General features: G+C 37.8%; 1 protein-coding gene across 2 annotated transcripts in view; it reads right to left on the bottom strand.

Annotated features, from left to right (window-relative positions):
* Window positions 1-18,590, bottom strand: part of LOC136880879 (uncharacterized) — a gene marked incomplete in the record, with an annotated part of 321,955 nt that overhangs the window by 80,126 nt on the left and 223,239 nt on the right. The window contains 2 exon segments of one of the 2 annotated variants that reach the window (XM_068229265.1): window positions 738-759; window positions 15,248-15,278. In XM_068229265.1, the coding sequence (XP_068085366.1) occupies window positions 738-759; window positions 15,248-15,278 (53 nt within the window). 2 annotated transcript variants of the gene reach the window in all.

The following is an 18,590-nucleotide window of genomic DNA, read 5'->3' as shown; positions in this document are numbered from 1 at the left end:
GAGAGCTATACAGGTGCCCTTTCTCTGAAAGGAATGCCTTGCTGCTGTGTTAAACGTACCTTACAATACTGCCTGGCAGTATGGGATTCTCTCCACACAACACCAGTCACAATATTGTGGAAAATTTACCAACTTTTCTTAGAAGTTCATGTCCCTCTGGCTTTTTTTAATCGAAGTAGGGAATGCATTTTCTCAATATTACATTCAAGAAAATGAAGTACACCAGAGATCTGTACTGAATTTCACGCTGTTTGCAATTGTCATCAATGGCATAGTTGGTATTTCTGGTATTCTTTCTTTATTTCCTTAATAATCGATTTACTATGTCAGGTGTGTGGTTGCTTTCTATGGAAATTTGTTTTATTGTCTGTGTTTCACTTTTTAAATATGTTGTGCTCAATGCTCTGTGCATCATTCTAATCAGTCCTGCTAACTGTGTGTCTTGTTGTCTTTTGCGTGTGAAGTCTGAGTGGGTTTCCTGTATATCTTGTATGAGAGCTTGTCACTTATTTCTACTGATTGCAAAAAGTGATTTAGTGTTCTAAATGTTGTATTTTGTGTTTCAAATGAAGGGAAGGTCTTCAGTGATATTAATAGATAACAATGCACCCATACAAATATTAGCAAACTTTTGCAACTTTTGCAACTTATTTGACTGCTACAGTAAAAACAACTAAATGTGTTAACTGAGAAGTTGGCTGATGGTTTTTGAAATAATACTGTTAGATGTTACTTACCAAATCTTCAATTTTTTCTAATCTGAAAGAAAAAAAGAAGTGTTAATGAAGTACATTGCAGTGGGTTTCCATACTCTCAGTCATTGATTGGGTTATATTTTAATCTTTCAACATAGCATTCTAAGTTTTGATTTTTATCTGTACATTAAATATCTTTTAATAAAGTGCGGATGAGACAGTTTTGGTTTGATATTTTGATTTCATCTGTCTGTTGGTCTGCCATTTATGTGCACCATGGATAGAAAACACTGTATTAACTTCAAGAATACTTGTAAGGCTATATCTAATACTATTTTCACAAATTCATGAAGCTTTCATGAAATATTTATTAATCAGTGTCATTATCCCAACTGTTTTTGGAGAAAATTTCCTATTATTGCCATTATTTTCTTTTAAAATGTTATACTACAAAGCTCAACTAATCACCTGTTTTCTCTACGATTATAATCCATATTTTCAGTAAGATGAGAGTTGACATTTTCACAAGAAGAGCTGTCCTTGAAGTAAATATATTTCATCTTTAATGTTTCTGAGGCATCATCAATACTAAATGTGTGCTAAGTGAAGTAAACCTGACCACAAGCTTCTAGGATACTCATTTACTCATGTTGGTTCGGATAAACTCAAATGTGTCAGATTCAGATTAATATTTCTTTCCTCTGTACAAAATTTCATCTGATGTTATAATAATTGTCTGACCACCAGGGATCGAGTATATCTCAAGATCCTAGTCAAACGTCATTCACATAGACAGATCTGTTCCCTTCACTACACGGTACGGAACAAAGTCCCATCCTTAGTGTTCCTCTTGAAATCCCATGAAGATGTTTATAACAGTGATATCACTTAGCGATAACTTCGGCCTAAGGCAAATTTGCTGCTAGTCTCTCTCTCTCTTTCGGAAAAGATCTCCTGAATTCCATTCTCATCACTCTTTTAGATAAGATCTCCTGAATTCCTCACCTCTCAGTCTCTCTCTATTTACTTTAAGTTCATTATTTTGTGGTTTTATTCATTCTTTTAAATGTAATTTGAATGTGGTGCAGCAGCTTAGGCATACATAGCTGATGACTAAGCTGTCTCCAGCCACATAATGAAGCAAGAGGTCCTAATTTGTTTTGAACTAAAATGGAAATAAGCTGATTACTCTTAGCAGTGTACAGACCGGGCGAATTGGCCATGTGGTTATGGGCATGCGGCTGTGAGCTTGCATCTGGGAGATAGTGGGTTGGAATCCCACTGTCGACAGTCCTGAAGATAGTTTTCCATGGTTTCCTATTTTCACACCAGGCAAATGCTGGGGCTGTACCTTATTAAAACTACAACCACTTCCTTCCAACTCCTAGGCCTTTCCTGTCCCACCTTCACCATAAGACCGATCTGTGTCGGTGCGACGTAAAGTCACTAGATAGTAGCAATGTTCAGAAATTAGGAGATATGACTTTACAAAATAGATAAACAAGGATGCTGATGACAAGTGAAGTTCTTTATTGTGATTGAGTAAGTCTCATTGTTATTCTTCCCATATCACACTTTTTGAGATAATACTCACAGCTCCAAGCTGCTCAGAATGAAATATGATATGATCTTCAAGTTAATCATTGCCACACGTGCAAAGCTGGTTCCAAGCATAGCTCCATGTTATACATAATGAAATATAATACAATCCACAACTTAATCATTGCCACTCATGCATGGGGTTACCATATTTTGTTTTCCATAAACCAGGACACTTTGAATTCTCAAATGTTTGGGCAAATTTCATTAATCACAATCATTACATTATCATCAGTTGAAATATTTAATCTTAAATAAACACTCTAACTCAACTAATACCAAAGATTATCACCTAGTACCACTTTTGGGAAGATAAACAAACTTCGTAAATAAGTCATGGCTCTCAGGTATTTTGAAACTGATGAGAATGTGTTTAGATTTCTTGACATTTACTTTTGCCCAAATCCTCAATTCCGACAGGCCTAGTTGGATGTCTTTTCCACCTCTTTTCAACCCCTCTTCCCCCAAAGGCTGTGATGAAGCTATCTGCACAGAAACCTATTCCTTTCTGCTCAAGTTCATACTTCTTGATGACAGATACTAAAAAGTCGGTCAATATTTCCAACATTTCCGTTGAAATTGACAAAATGTCTAAAAGGTTTGCTTTCACTACCTCTGAAGGTAAGAAATACCTCACTAACACTGGTAACATTTTTAACTCCTGCATATTAGAGGTATCAATGGACACAGTTACAAAAGAGGCTTCTTTTAATCTTCCTTGACTTCGTCACTTGATAAAGTTGCTAAAACTGTGCATATCACGGATTATTATTTTCCATGTCCAAGACAAAATTTTACATCAAGCAGTTGCAAAATTAGTTTTGAACTACAGTCAGCTGATTTCAACTGAAATCATGAGAGGTGCTGTGATACTCAAAAGCTGCTTCTTTAGTAGCCATTGCAAGTTCCTTGTTCTGAGGATCTGTGCTCTTGAAATACGAGGTGATATATGATAGATGCTTCTGATAGAACAGATTTGTGCTTCGCACTCCGCACATGCTCTACGATATCAGATCGACCTCCATGTTCCACAGAAAAAACACTGCCACAATGTGAACACATAATTCTGACTTCTTGATTACACAGTGTTTTCAAAACTGGATATTCTTTCCGAAGCTCGTTGGTAAACTTACAATAATTTTGGAACAAAAGTAGAAACACTAGCACAAGAGAAAGATAACATTTACCAAAGAACACAGAGGACAGTAATGAGGTGGCGGGTTACTTGCATTATTACATTATGTTTTCCCAGAGCTAAATGACTGATCATTATCTTAGAGGTGAAGCTTCCACGGTGTGTAGAATTATTTAGTTTATTTTCTGGGTTGAACTGTGTTGTTGTTTTCTGTACATTACGTACAGTTTGCCGATGTTTCGAATACATTGCAGTATTCTTTGTCAAGGTGACTGAAGTGTGATTGCTGCCAGGGAGACTGATTACCTCGGATCGAGTAGGGGTATTTCAGTCACCTTTACAAAGAATACTGCAATGTATTCCAACTGCTGGCAAACTGCACATAAAGAACAGAAAACAACAACACGGTTCAACCCAGAAAATAAACTAGATTGATCAATAGTACTGCACATGGCACAACACATAGTATAGATTTTAGCTAGTCAATGTTAAAGGTAAAATTATTCTGAAAACATGTCAACACCGCACGATCATTTACAAAGAGTGAAACAGTGTGAATTATTTTTTATTATTTTCGGTTAAACTATGAACCAGACGGCACACCGGGACAGAGCTTCCAAACCAGTATTGTCCCGAAACTGGGACATAGGGTGACACTACACCTGCAAAGCTGGTTCCACTTGTACTGTGATACAAATATTCCTGACATATCCACGGTACTTCATTCTAAAACTACTTTCTTCCACTCTTGTTCTTCACATACTGGCAGCCATCTTAGTCAATTACCTGACTCTCCCGCTCTCCTGACATCAATTCTATTTCTTATAATTTCTAGAATGAATTCACATTCATATAAATATGTGCCAGCGGCCCAACCCGGCAGGTGCGATGAGAGCCCGTTCCCTGCTGGATGTGCGAGAACATTACCTTGGACAGAGATGGTTCTCTGCAACATCTACTGCAACTATTTTCAAGGTGAGACATACAGAGCAAATAATGTGACATACCTTCTCCTATTATTCTATTCATTGTTGCTGATGGAGTTGGAGGATTCACTGAGTTACAGGCCAAAATTTTCATTCTGTGTCAAGGGGCTAAAGACTTTTGAACTACTTTAGGGCTCACTTTGTCATTCGGTGTATTCAAACTGTTCTAACATTTAATGTATTATGCAAATCCTCATGTGTTTTGGAATCATAGCTTAATGCATCTAACAAAAATAAAATCTGGTCATGTCTCTCGGTTTCCTTCACTTCCTCCATTTCCCAGTCTATCCTATATCTAGTTAAATTTTTTTTAAATCATTCACAGTATATAGATCCTTAAGATATTTTGTATAAGAATTAACAACCTTAGCTTCTACTTCATTATTTGTCACACAATTTTTAGTGAATTTGATTGTTGTCATATTAAATAGGCTTATTTTGCTTACCTAAATTTATATACCACTTATTTATTGTCCAAATACATTCCCCTGGCACATTAGTGTTTGTAAAAATTTCCAGCACAGATGTATGTACACATATGGGCCTAGCTGAACTGCTTCTGCTAAAGTTGTATTCATCACCCTTTTTTTTTGGTAATGTAATCACCTACGAATCTTGGGCTAAATTTTTTGTGTAACTTAAACTCGCACTAGAAATTATTCCTGCAATGGTTAGTTGTTAACCCCCGCTGGTCGGAAATGTACACAGTATATTTATTGAAGTAAAAGTAACTAATTATTGAAATTATCATTTCCTTTAACCGCATTTATCATTGCCACTCAGTACATTCTCGGAACCCTCTGCCTTATTATTTTCCACCGTGTATACTTGTTATAATAACTGTATTAATATTATTATTGTTATTGTTATTATTATTGTTCCGAGGTATCTGTGGAACAGCAGAGGTGAAAGAAGGTGCGGGCTGGAATGGGTCTAACTACAAGTCCGAAAGATGAATTTTAAAATTTAAATAAAGGTTATATTTTCAACTGATAACAATTTTAACAATTAACAATTTCCACTAGGTGAAACAAAGAAAATCAGGTACAATTCAACTTTACAAAGAAAGCACCAGTTAAGGGGTCCTTACAAATTCTGGGCTACAGGCCCACATTCATCAATCCTTGAGCTCTCAGCTCACAACCACAAAATACCAAAGGGCAGAAAATCCTTAATTACATGGAGCTCTTGCTCCCGCTTAGTAATGTCAAGCCTCCTAGAGGCACCTTCCAAAATACCAGAAAGAGCAGACCTGCTCTCAGTTTTACAAGCCTATCAAAGGCCACAACAAACTTTACTTCTAACTGCCCTCAAGGCACACTTACAAAGAAACAGGGGTATTTTGTACCCAACCTACAGGGCCTTTGCATGAAGAAAAAAAAAAACATCAGGTTAAGTTACTGGCCCAAAGTACAGAAAGGACTGGAGGCGTGAACTTGCACTCCTAAATACACATTTTAAAACCTAAGTGGCGCTAGGCCGATACACAGGGGCTAATCCCAAGCTAGGGGGGTGACTCATATGAGAAAACTTTAATACATGAAGGAAGAGAAGAAACGGTTATGAAAACGTAGTCACCTCAGCTTCAAAATGAAGGGGAACTCAAGAGGGAGAGCACTCTCTATCCCTGCTTTACAGTTAAAGAAATTTGTAGTTTTTACATAGACTGAAATGGGATTTACATTTCGAAAAGGTTGGTTACATATTAAAGGTTTTGAACCTTCCCCGCGAGTTAAACTGCTGAGCTAGCAAGAAATAAAGGTGTTAAGAGGCCATTACCTTGTTGACGAGCTGCTGACTGAAGAACGAGGCACTTCCCGCCCCCTGCTACATATTCACACACTGAGAAAGATGTTATACGAATGGCCAAGATCCGAGAAAATCAGCAGTTTTAAACCCTCGTGGAAGATTCAAGACCTTTCATGAATAATCAAGACACACCCACTCAACTTTATTGGGTAGCTAAGAGTTACACATGGAAATTCGAAGAAGAAAGCTATGATTGGAGGAAAATTAATTACAGAAATTACTGATTGGCTAAATTCAAAACTGGCAGAACGAAAGCTTGATATTGCCAACCCACAAATAAGAGAACAAAATTTAGTAAAGACAAAACTTATGAATACAAAATTTCTCCAATAAAGTTCATTCCTTCACACCAGAGTGCATTATCATAGTTTTTTTGTAGAGACATCTGTTAGAGAATGTCCACACTTCTTGATCAATGAAAAACAAAAGCAAATCCAAAACACACAGTGACATCTTCTGATAACCAGTAGAGTTCGTTAAGGTGTTAAAGTTCAGGGTTTCTCCAGTAGAGAAGTACTTTAAGGCGGAAAATTCAAATGTGCGGCGTAGAGGTGTACCAACCGGTACAATTATTATCATTATCATCATCATCATCATCATCATCATCATCATCATCATCATCATCATCATCTTCATCATCATTATTATAGTTATTATTATTATTGTACCAGAAGGTACACCTCAACCCCGCGCATTTAAAAGAAGTGCCTTGAAAAACGTTATCTATCATACAAAACTAGAAACTGCTAGGGCAGGAAGTTGGGACATTGGTCAACAGATGTCACTACTAAAGTGATAGATTAATGTGGTACTGTAAGGTTGCCTAAACTGACTGGATTTCTTTTGTTTTTGGGTGTTTACCACAACTATTTCAAGAAGTTTTCGACTTTTCTCCATAGATGTCTGTATTAAAAAACCTAATGTCATGCACTCTGATGCAAAGTGGACCAACTAATAATTTAAAGAAGTTTGGTGTTTATAGGTTTCCTGAATTGAACTGACTTCCCTTATTTTTGGTACTTCAAGGTTTGCAACACTTCTTATTCATCCCGCCAACATGGGATTCAAACCAATCAGAATTTTCAAGTATTTATTTTTCAGCCAATCAATCGTTTCTTGTACCTATTCTATCCACCAATAAAAATGAGAGGGTGTGTCCGGTTTAAGTTCACAGCCTTCTCAGGTATAAAAGCTGATGCCTTTTTGCATTAAATTGTCTTTCTGATTGTCGTTTTACTGAGTGTGTGTGTTAAGACAGGAGGTGGAGGCCTCAAACTTTGGCAGGCAGAACATCAGCTAAGGTAATGGCCAACAGTTTTTCCATCTAATTAATTATTTCCACAAGCTGACCCGAGGGGAAAGTTCCAATCTTCAACTATGTAACAGTCAACTCCTAAAATGTAAACTTTCTTCTTTCTCATGTAAATTTCATGTAAGTCCTAAGGACTTACACTGTAAATTGGTGATAGAGAGTGTGTTACCCTCTTGAACTCCCCTTCAATTAATCTTGAGATGACTACAATTTTGTAATGGTTTTCTCTTGTAAATCATAAGTTAACTTGTCCTTCTAGTTACCTCAGTAGTGTGGGATTAGCCTCTGCATCGTTGGGCTGCAAGCCCAAGTAGGGTGTTAATTTCTGATTTCAAGGAGCACAAGTGTACACCTCCATATATTTTGCGTTTGGGCCAGTAATATAACCTGTTTTTCTTCACGAAGTCTTGGTAGTATGGGTACTAGATACCCCTGTGTAATCAAAAATGTACTTAATATGGCATTGTAAATTGTAGGTTGTGCTTAGAGAGGCCTAGAATTGTAATTCTATTAAGCAAGGAAACTCTAATCTCTAATGTAATCTTAAAGGTTGCTTTAATCAGGCTGTAAGGGTTGGGAGCGCAGTCGCCTTGATTGCATTTTTAGAGCATGTGAGCTTTTTTCTGGTATTTAATAGATACTTGTGTGGTGCGTTTGGGAGGCCGTAACTTGTAACCGTTGGAGCAAAGTGCTCTTGAAAATTGTGTTTTGGGAGATATCTATCCTTTTCTACCTGTCTAATGCAACAATTGCGATGTTGGGACCTTGTAAATTATGAGTTTGAAGCTCAAATTGTAACGTGTCTTCTCTGGGGTTTTCCTGTCTTTTCTATTTTGTACCTAACTACCTCTACCTGAAATGTTGTTTGTTAAAATTTAATTTCTGATAAGAAATATAACCTTTATTTTTAAAGTTTTAAATTAATCTTTGACTCTCGTAGATAGGCCCATTCCAGCCCGCACCTTCTTTCAGCTCTGTGATCCACAGATAACCCTGGAACAATTATTATTATGAACTCTAGAGAATGACATATAATGGAGATGGCTGCTAGGACAGGTTTGATAGTCATCAGCATAGGAAATGTGCCAACCTTCCGACGACCAGGTTGCAGGGGAACAATACCTGATGTTATATTTGCATCAGAAGACATTTCATCGAGGATCACTGAATGGTGAGTGACAGAGGACTATATGGGAAGTGATCACCAATACATCATTTTTTATGTGCTCCAAGAAGATCCACAGTTAAGAACTATGTTGTGCAATTTACTGAACCAACAATGGAATACAGCCAGTAGAGATAAAGAGAAACTTCTTGATACACTACATACAGAAATGGAGGATATATCAAGAACATGTTCCGGTTATACAGGAAATAATATGGCTAACATACGTGTCGAACTCGCCATGTGGCTCCTCCAACAAGCTTTTGATGCATCTATGACTAGAAGGAAACCGCAAAATTGTAAACATCCAGCGTACTGGTGGACTGAAGAAACTTCGGAGTTGAGGAAACATTGTCTACAACTGAGGCACAGAGCGCAGAGAGATAGAGGTAGCCAGGAAGATGTCTCACTCATGACAGAATATAAATCAGCAAAGAAAGAACTTAGAAATACAATCAAGAGAAGTAAAACTGACAGATAGTGGGCAATGGCTAAGGAAGTAGATGACGACCCATGGGGACTGGGCTATAAGGTCGTCTTGAAGAAACTTGGGGTGCTATCAAATCCAACCATGGATCCGCAAACCATAAAAGAAATAGTGGATCATTTGTTCCCTGATCATCCAGAGAGGATTGCTGATGAAGATGTAAGGCAACCAATCGACATACCGTTTTTCACCACAGAAGAAAGAACTAAAAAGAGCCATTAGTTCTCTCAGAAATAAGAAAGCCCCAGGGCTAGATGGTATACCAGCCGAAGTACTGAAGATAACGGCAGAATTCTGTCCACAGCTGCTCCTGGAAATGTACAACAATTGCCCCATGGCAGGTATTTTTAGCAATCGATGGAAAAAGGCACGGTTAGTTTTGATCAGCAAAGGGAAGTCTGGGGGGTATAGACCTCTTTGTATGCTTGATACTGCAGGAAAAGATTTAGAGAAGCTCCTACAGCCCAGAATACTCTCAGGAGTTCAGCAAGCTGGGGACTTGTCACCTCATCAGCATGGCTTTCGGAGAGGACATTCAACAGTTGATGCAGTATTAGAAGTAGTGAACACTGCCAAAAGAGCACAAACGGGCAATCATTATTCATGTAAAGTGGCACTTCTTGTGACCTTAGATGTGAAGAATGCTTTGAACTCAGCAAGATGGACGGACATGTTGGAAGCACTTCAAGAAACATTCAAGCTTCCAGAGTATCTCATGAGAATATTGAAAGACTATCTGAAAGATTGCTCACTGCTGTATAATTCAGAGGGTGGACAAAAGACTAAATGGATTACAGCTGGTGCAGCACAAGGATCCATTCTCGGTCCAGACCTTTGGAATATTACTTATGATGGCTTACTGCAACTAGAGATGCCTGAAGATACAACACTTATAGGTTATGCTGACGATGTGGCTGTCCTGATAGTGACCTGTGATCTGGAACTGGCACAACTTAAAATGAATCAAGTTATGCGACGGGTAAAGGGATGGATGAGTAACCACAGATTAACACTTGTTGATCATAAAACAGAAATTGTTCTTTTGACAAGAAAAAGAATTGAGACCAACGTGTCATTTCAAGTTGGAGAGATAGCCATTGAAACAACTAAGAGAGTGAAATATTTAGGCATTATGCTTGATACCAAACTCACATTCTGGCATCATATCCGGAGGGTGACAGAAAGGGCAGCGAAATACATGACTGAACTTAGTCGACTGATGGGCAATATCAAAGGCCCGAGATCCAACAAACGACGACTTCTGATGTCGACAGTCCAATCAGTACTTCTGTATGGTTCCGAGGTATGGGCTGAATCACTGAAGATAGGAAAGTATAGGAGAATGATGGCTGCAGAACAACGAAGAGCAGCATTGCGAATAGCATGTGCATATCGTATGGTATCCGAACCTGCAATCCTCACCATAGCTGGAGTAGCACCTATTAAATTACTTGATTTTGAACGACAGGAAATCTGGCCTACTCAAGGAGAACTCGGACAGAAACGCATAAAGAAGTTAGCCCATAGCCGTCAAATGGAGCATTGGAAACAGACGAGAAAGCGATCCTCGAGGGAAATGGACAAAGCGAATAATACCATGTTTAAGTGATTGGATTGAACGGACTCATGGTGAGGTAAATTACTATATTACTCAGATTTTAACAAGGCATGGATACTTCCATAAATTTTTCCACAAATTGAACATAGCCAGCAGTCCAAAATGCATTTACTGTTGTGATATAGATGACGTCCTACATACTTTCTTTGTGTGTGATCATTGATTGACAGAAAGAAGTATTGTGGAAGCTGAACTCGAAGTACTGACGCCAGATAATATTGTGCTTGTGATGCTGAGAACTCACGAAACTTGGGATAGGGTGACAGAATATGTGGAAAGTATCCTGCGCCAGAAGAGGAGGGATCTGCATACTTTTGAGCATCAGTGAAAGGTGAATGAAGGAAGAAGAAGTCTGAATGACTAAAAGCACAACACTACCCTGAAGTAATGTGAGAACGGTTCCGGGGTAGAAGCAAACATCGTGGGAAAATGGGTGTGTGGTTTTCACTGGGTAGGAATCCCACACACTTGTGGAGTGCGGACCCTTCATGAGTGCCTCATGTAAGAATTTCCACAATCCCTTGCAAAAATAATAATAATAATAATAATAATAATAATAATAATAATAATAATAATATGATCATCTTAACCTTGTGAGATGGACTGTAGGCAATGGTATGATGATAAATGAGGTTTAAAGTCAGGTTGTGAGTTTTAGAAATAGGAAAAATCCTATAAGGAAAGATCTTCATTAGGGTAATCACACAAATATAATTGTAAATAAAGGGTACAGATCTCTGCACATGGTTGTGAGGGTATTTAGGGGTTGTAGATAGAAAATAAAGGAGAGGGCATTTTAAGTCTCTGGTAAGACCCCAACTACAGTATGGTTCCGGTGTATGGGACCCTCACTAGGATTACTCGATTCAAGAACTGGAAAAAATCCAAAGAAAAGCAGCTCGATTTGTTCTGGGTGATTTCCAACTAAAGAGTAGCATTACGAAAAAGGTTGCAAAGTTTGGGCTGGGAAAACTTGGGAGAAAGGAGACGAGCTGCTCAACTAAGTGGTACGTTCCGAGTTGTGGAGATATTGTGGAATGACTTCAGTAGACTAATAAGTATAAGTGGTGTCTTTGAAAGTAGGAAATATCACAATATGAAGATAAAGCTGGAATTCAAGAGGTTAAATTCGGGCAAATATTCATTTATAGGAACGGGAGTTAGGGTTGGAAAAACTTACCAATGGAGATGTTCAATAAATTTCCAATTTCTTTGCAATCATTTAAGAAAAGGCTGAGAAAATAGCAGATAGATAGCAGATACTGTAAACCCAGTATTTGACTCTGTTTTTAAGGCCTATACCATTTACATCCGTGATTCAAGGAACTGCAGTTTCTAATTATTATAGACTAGATGATGTACCCTTGCTTCGCTACGGGATTCTCAGAAAAACTGACTTTGTGGTTTTTCTAACTGAAGTCAGCATAGGTCATTACAAAAAATGTCTGTAGGAATGTAGCGATTAAAAGCAATGTTATCACATAAAATACCCGATCAAATGAAAAACTGCACATTTTCTCACTTTTAACAAACTGGAAAATCAAGTTGTGTAAAATAAATAAATGAAATGAAATGTCGTATGGCTTTTAGTGCCAGGATATCCCAGGACAGGTTTGGCTCACCAGGTGCAGGTCTTTCTATTTGACTCCCGTAGGCGACCTGCGCGTCGTGATGAGGATGAAATTGTGATGAAGACAAATGGCCCCCGTGCCATTGGAATTAACCAATTAAGGTTAAAATCCCCGACCCGGCCGGGAATCGAACCCGGGACCCTCTGATCTGAAGGCCAGTACGCTGACCGTTCAGCCAACGAGTCGGACAATAAATAAATAATAACAACGTAAAGAAGAAAGGAAAATTCACTTAAATACAAGAGAAGGGGCAAAGCATTAAGCGACTGTGGTGCCGATCTAACAGACCAAAGTATCAGAGCTTTAATTACCAGGCCACAGACAGCCGTGAACACTCCTCTGCCATTATTCCGTTAAATCTGCACACTGCTCATTCCAATCACTGCCTCAGATTAGGGATTGGATAGCTTGAATTCTATGATGAACCAGTGTGTTACGTACCAGTAGTATCAGAAAATTTATGAACCAGAGGTGAGGCATGCTAAAGAAGAAGTTATTTAACTTCCCAGCTACTTCCCGCCAATATTCATGCAGGCTGTTACACTCGGTACGACTGGGCGAGTTGGCCATGCGGTGAGGGGCACGCAGCTGTGAGCTTGCATGCAGGAGATAGTGGATTCAAACTCCACTGTCCGCAGCCCTGAAGATGGTATTCCGCGGTTTCCCAATTTTCACACCAGGCTACCCCTTAAGGCCAAGGACGCTTCCTTCACACTTCTAGACCTTCCTACCTATCGTTGCCATAAGACCTATCTGTTTCGGTATGAAGTAAAGCAAACTTTTAAGAAAATACTCGGTACGCAACAGTGAACTCATCTATCAGAGATGAGTGGCAACAGAAGATGGAAGGCACATCACAACAATCAATGGTCAATCTTATGTTATTGTTGATCAATTTTTATGAGTTTGATCCTTTTCCAAAATCTGTACAGATATTCAAAAAGAGAATAAAAAGCAACAGAGAAAATAAATGAAGTGTTACAGGGCATTCGACCAGTGCAGGTTATTGTAAATTTTAAAAAATGTGTGTGAATAAATTAATTCCATCCCCTGGTCTAAGGAGTGTAGGGGTGAAGTACAGTGGGGACTTCGAGGGCCTTGGGACTGCTACGGTAGCTGTGAAGGCCCTTCAGGAACTCTGAAAAGTGGTGGCAAAAGGGGCTCTGGTTAAGATGCAGCAGGTTGTTATGCTACTTAGGTTCCAGAATGATAATTAAAAAAAAAAAAAGTAAATAAATGCAATGTAAAGTTTAATCTTATACCAGTCGTATAGTATCATTTGAATTAATTCCATATACTGTATATCAGTTGACTATATTTGAAAGTAATACAGGAGATATTATAAGTAGAATTTTGTAAACAATATAAATTCATTAAGGATGAGCTGTGTGTTTAATGGAAAAAGTTGTTAGCGTAAATTGTATAATATTGTATTATAGGAAAATTTTCTTCTCTTGTTAATTTAATATTTAGTGCTTGACAATAATGTATTTTAGTGTACCATTTGCCACCAAGGTAGACACCTCATTTGCAAATAAAGAGATTTTGATTTTTTTTTTTAATATTGTAGGCCTTCACCTTAATTTTCTTTCGACTCTGTGATATTAGGGCATCTTATAAAATTATTTATAGTGTAGACTGTAGTTCCTTATTCTCCGGCTTTGCATATCGATTCTCACTAAATTCTGTTTACCTATATTCTCATGACTTGGTGCTGATATGGACTTAGTAACAAAAATCCAAATTCATGAATATCTCTCTGACCATAGCCAGTACGGTAACAATGTATAAGACATAAATGATTGGAAATTTAATACTACCTGTATAAAACTTTAGTTATGTAGTTTTTATTGATATGACCACTAATAACAAATACTTAAGAATTAAATTGAAGATCTTCTCCTAAACTACCATTTCACTCAGCGTGAATAAAATTATTTATGGCTTAGATTATAGCGATTTCTGACTTTGCATACTGATTTTCAGTAAGATACGGCCACTAATAACATAAATATTTGAGAATTAAATTTAAAGCCTTCCTCAAACTACCATTTCACTCAACGTGAATATAATTATTTATGACCTAGATGATAGCAACTTATTTCCCGACTTTGTATACTGATTTTAATTAAGATATGACCACTAATAACATACATATTTGAGAATTGAATTTTAGGCCTTCCCCTGAACTCAAAGTGAATACAATTATTTATGCCGTACATTATAGCGACTTATTCCCAACTTTGTATACTGATTTTTATTAAGATACGACCACTAATAAGATAAATATTTGAGAATTAAATGTCAGGCCTTCCCCTAAACTACTATTTTACTCAGCGTGAAAAAAATTGCTTATGGCCTAGATAGTAGCGACTAATCTGTGAATTTGCATACCGATTTTCATTAAGATAGGACCACTAATAACATAAATATTTGAGAACTAAATGTTAGGCCTTCCCCTAAACTACCATTTCACTCAGCGTGAATAAAATGATTTATGGCCTAGATTGTAGTGATTTATTCCCTGACATTGCATACCGATTTTCATTAAATTCTCTTCAGCCGTTTTCTCGTGATGCATGTACATACATACAGACAGACAGAAATTACGGAAAATTAAAAAGTGCATTTCCTTGTTACTGTGGATATGACTCACACAGAAATATCATTCTTTTTAAATTCTGAGCAATGTAAAGACAAAACTCTTATTTTATATATATGCATATGACAGTGACACAGATGGTTAGAAACAAAGATAGGAAACACAGAGTCATTCTTTACCAGTCTGTTGATATTCTGTAGCTACTTACAAAACATCGCTTGTACTACTGTCTGATAGATCTGAAACAAAAAAAATAAACGGTAATTAAAGAGATGAATTTTCAGCACCACTAACTGTTGATTGCTTCACCTTATATAGTCATAAGAAAGATACATTAAATTACCTTGTACCTTCCCAAATTATGAATTATATGGACCAAGTACTGTAAGGTATTGTAATGATAGTTGTATGTGGTTGTGTCTAGTTTTATGTGCTCTTTCATACTGGAAAATCAAGTTGTGTAAAATAAATAAATAATAACAACATAAAGAAGGAAGGAAAATTCACTTAAATACAAGAGAAGGGGCAAAGCATTAAGACAACAAAAGACTCTTATTTGGAATTGAACTGTCCAAGTATTAGTAAAGAATTTAAATATACGAGGCATGTTTTTTAAGTAAGTACCGTTTTGATATTCCGCCGATGCAGCGCTGGGGTCGGCATTCTGTGCATGCGTGCTGTGTACCTGCATCTATTGGCAAGGCTGAGACGCCATTATGGCAATAGTCGCCCTTGTGTACGTTTGTTGGCAAGCATTTGAAATGGTCTTGCCGATCGAGAGTCCCGCCGACTGTGAAGTCCGGTCTGTTATTCGTTTTCTGAGTGCAAAAGGTTTGAAAGCTATTGATATTCATTGTGAGATCTGTGCAGTTTACGGCCCAAACAATATGAGCGATGGAATAGTTAGGAAATGGGTTCGAGCATTTAAAGGTGGCCGCAAAGATGTGCATGATGAAGAACGGAGTGGGTGACCTTCAGTCATTAGTGAAGATTTGGTGCAGGTAGTTGACCGAGCAGTGAGAGAAAACAGATGCTTTATGATTACGTTGTAATCTGACGTGTTTCCTCAAGTTTCTCGAAGTGTTCTTTATGAAATTGTGAGTGAACGATTAAATTACCGAAAGGCGTGCTCACGCTGGGTACCGAAAATGTTGACGGAGGAGCACAAAAGCAAATGTTTGGACAGTGCCTTCCTGGAGCATTACCACGAGGAAGGTGATGATTTTTTTAGTCAAATTGTAACGGGGGATGGAACCTGGGTGGCCTACGTTACACCTGAATCAAAGCAGCAGTCTTTTGAATGGCAACATTCAATTTCACCCAAGAAAGTGAAGTTTAAGCAAACAATGTCAGCCTGGAAAATCATGTGTACCATGTTTTGGGACAGGAAGGGGGTGTTACTGGTGGACATTTTGCCCCGTGGTGAGACAATCAATTCAGCAATGTATTGTGAGACCTTAAATAAATTGCGCCCCTCAATTCAGAAAAAAAAGGCGTGGCATGCTCAGTAAGGGCATCGTTTTGCTTCATGACAATGCACGCCCACATGCGGCTCATCGAACCCAAGACCTCATCATATCATTTCGCTGGGAACAACTCTATCACCCTCCATACAGTCCCGATCTTGCGCCCAGTGATTACCACTTGTTCCTGCATTTGAAGAAACATGTGGCCAGCAAACGCCACGACGACGATGATGGTGTCAAGATGGCCGTGTTGCAGTGGCTGACAAATCAGGCGGCCAACTTCCATGAGGATGGTATGCAAAAGTTTGTTGTACGATATGACAAGTGCCTCAATATTGGTGGGAATTATGTTGAAAAGTAGAGTAATGTACAGGCTTTCATATTTTTTAAAAAATTGTTTAAAAATCTCTGTTTATTTTTCATTTATTTCAAAATGGTACTTAAAAAAACATGCCTTGTAGCAAGAAAGGAATGATAACACAAAATTCTGAAGGGTGTGGAAGGAAGTGAAGTAAGGATTAAAGAAGTTTAGGAACATTAAACTTAGAGGGAATACCTGGACTGAATTCACACAGAAGATGGACAAGAAAATTAAGAGAAATAGTTATAAACTAATGAGGATAAAGAGAATGAAAGACAAACCAACCACAGATGAGATGGTACAAAAGTCTGACAAGCTGTCAATTCAGTTCATGAATCAGAGCCACACGTTATAGGTAAGATGATGGAAAGGAGAATAGAACACAGACTGAGAACTATAAACGAGCCACAGCTTGAAGAAGAACAGTAGAAGCAACAGCACAAGAAGTCATCTCATATTTGTTGTTAAGATGATTATGCAGGAAACTGAGAGAAAAGAAAAGATATCATCAATGATGTCTTGAATATCAAATAGCATATAGGTGTACACGGGTGAATAAATTATGGGAATGCCTTACAAATAGAAGTCCACCAATATTGTGAATGTGTAATGTCAGAATGTTGTATAGTGCCTCCAAATATGTGATGGATACTCAGAATGGATTGACGCAAGACAAGGTATACAAAAAGTACAGTATGTGTTAACTCTCAACAGGTATCATTTGTCTATGAGATGGTTGCCAAACTCTCCTACGGCCATCCCCTCTACTTCCAAGGACCTATTGAATTTATAGTTATTTACAAGTCAAAAATAGTAGTGAACCTGGTGATCAGGAAAAACTGTGTGCTCTAACCAACATAGATTGTGGACATTAAAACATAAATTTATTTTATGAGTTTCCAGTAATTATGGTTACTTCACATGTTTGTAAAACACTGATGTAGCAGAGAAATTATCCCAGAAAGCTACCTTAAAGAAGTTTGAGAAAAATAAGAAGGTTGAATTCTTCCAAATGTTCTTCATTTTAAGATTTTTCTACTTTTTCTGAGGGTTTTTTTTTTTTTATTTTTTATTTTTTTATTTACATTTTGCTGACATGTGTTTGAAAACATATTTTCAAGGAATGAACTTCAAGAAACAACAGAAGTCTAGAAATTGTGTAATTTAATCATAAATGAAAATACCAGGTCAAAAGAGCAGTGGCAGCTCGTGACAAAATTTTTAGGGGGTTCACAACAACATTTTTGTTCATGTCTCAAATCAGCAAAAAAGTGACATAGGTACATAAATCACTTCACTAAAAGTTCCTTGTATGGTTCCTTTTTCACAAATAATATGGTAGAACTCTGTAACCGAGGTTCCGTTTTATACTAGACTAATCTGTTAGTGTAGAACAAAAGCAAAATTCATAATAACTTTACTACACTGCGAATATTGAAGGATGTGAGTACTATTCTTGGTTTTTAAATAGCACGAATTTCACCTGGGTGTTAGTGGCCTACCAAGCAACCGCTGGTCAGCCCGGTGGCCTGCAGATTATGAGGTGTCGTGCGGTCAGCACGACGAATACTCTCGGCCGTTATGCTTGGCTTTCTATACTGGAGCGGCAATCTCACCGTCAGATAGCTCCTCAACTATAATCACGTAGGCTAGTAGACCTTGAACCAGTCCTCAAATCGAGGTAAAAATCCCTTACCTGGCCGGAAATCGAACCCGGGGCATCC

Source organism: Anabrus simplex, chromosome 9 (assembly GCF_040414725.1).
Source record: "Anabrus simplex isolate iqAnaSimp1 chromosome 9, ASM4041472v1, whole genome shotgun sequence".
In the NCBI taxonomy this organism is placed as follows: Eukaryota; Metazoa; Arthropoda; class Insecta; order Orthoptera; family Tettigoniidae; genus Anabrus; species Anabrus simplex.
This window is presented reverse-complemented; position numbering and strand designations above follow the sequence as displayed.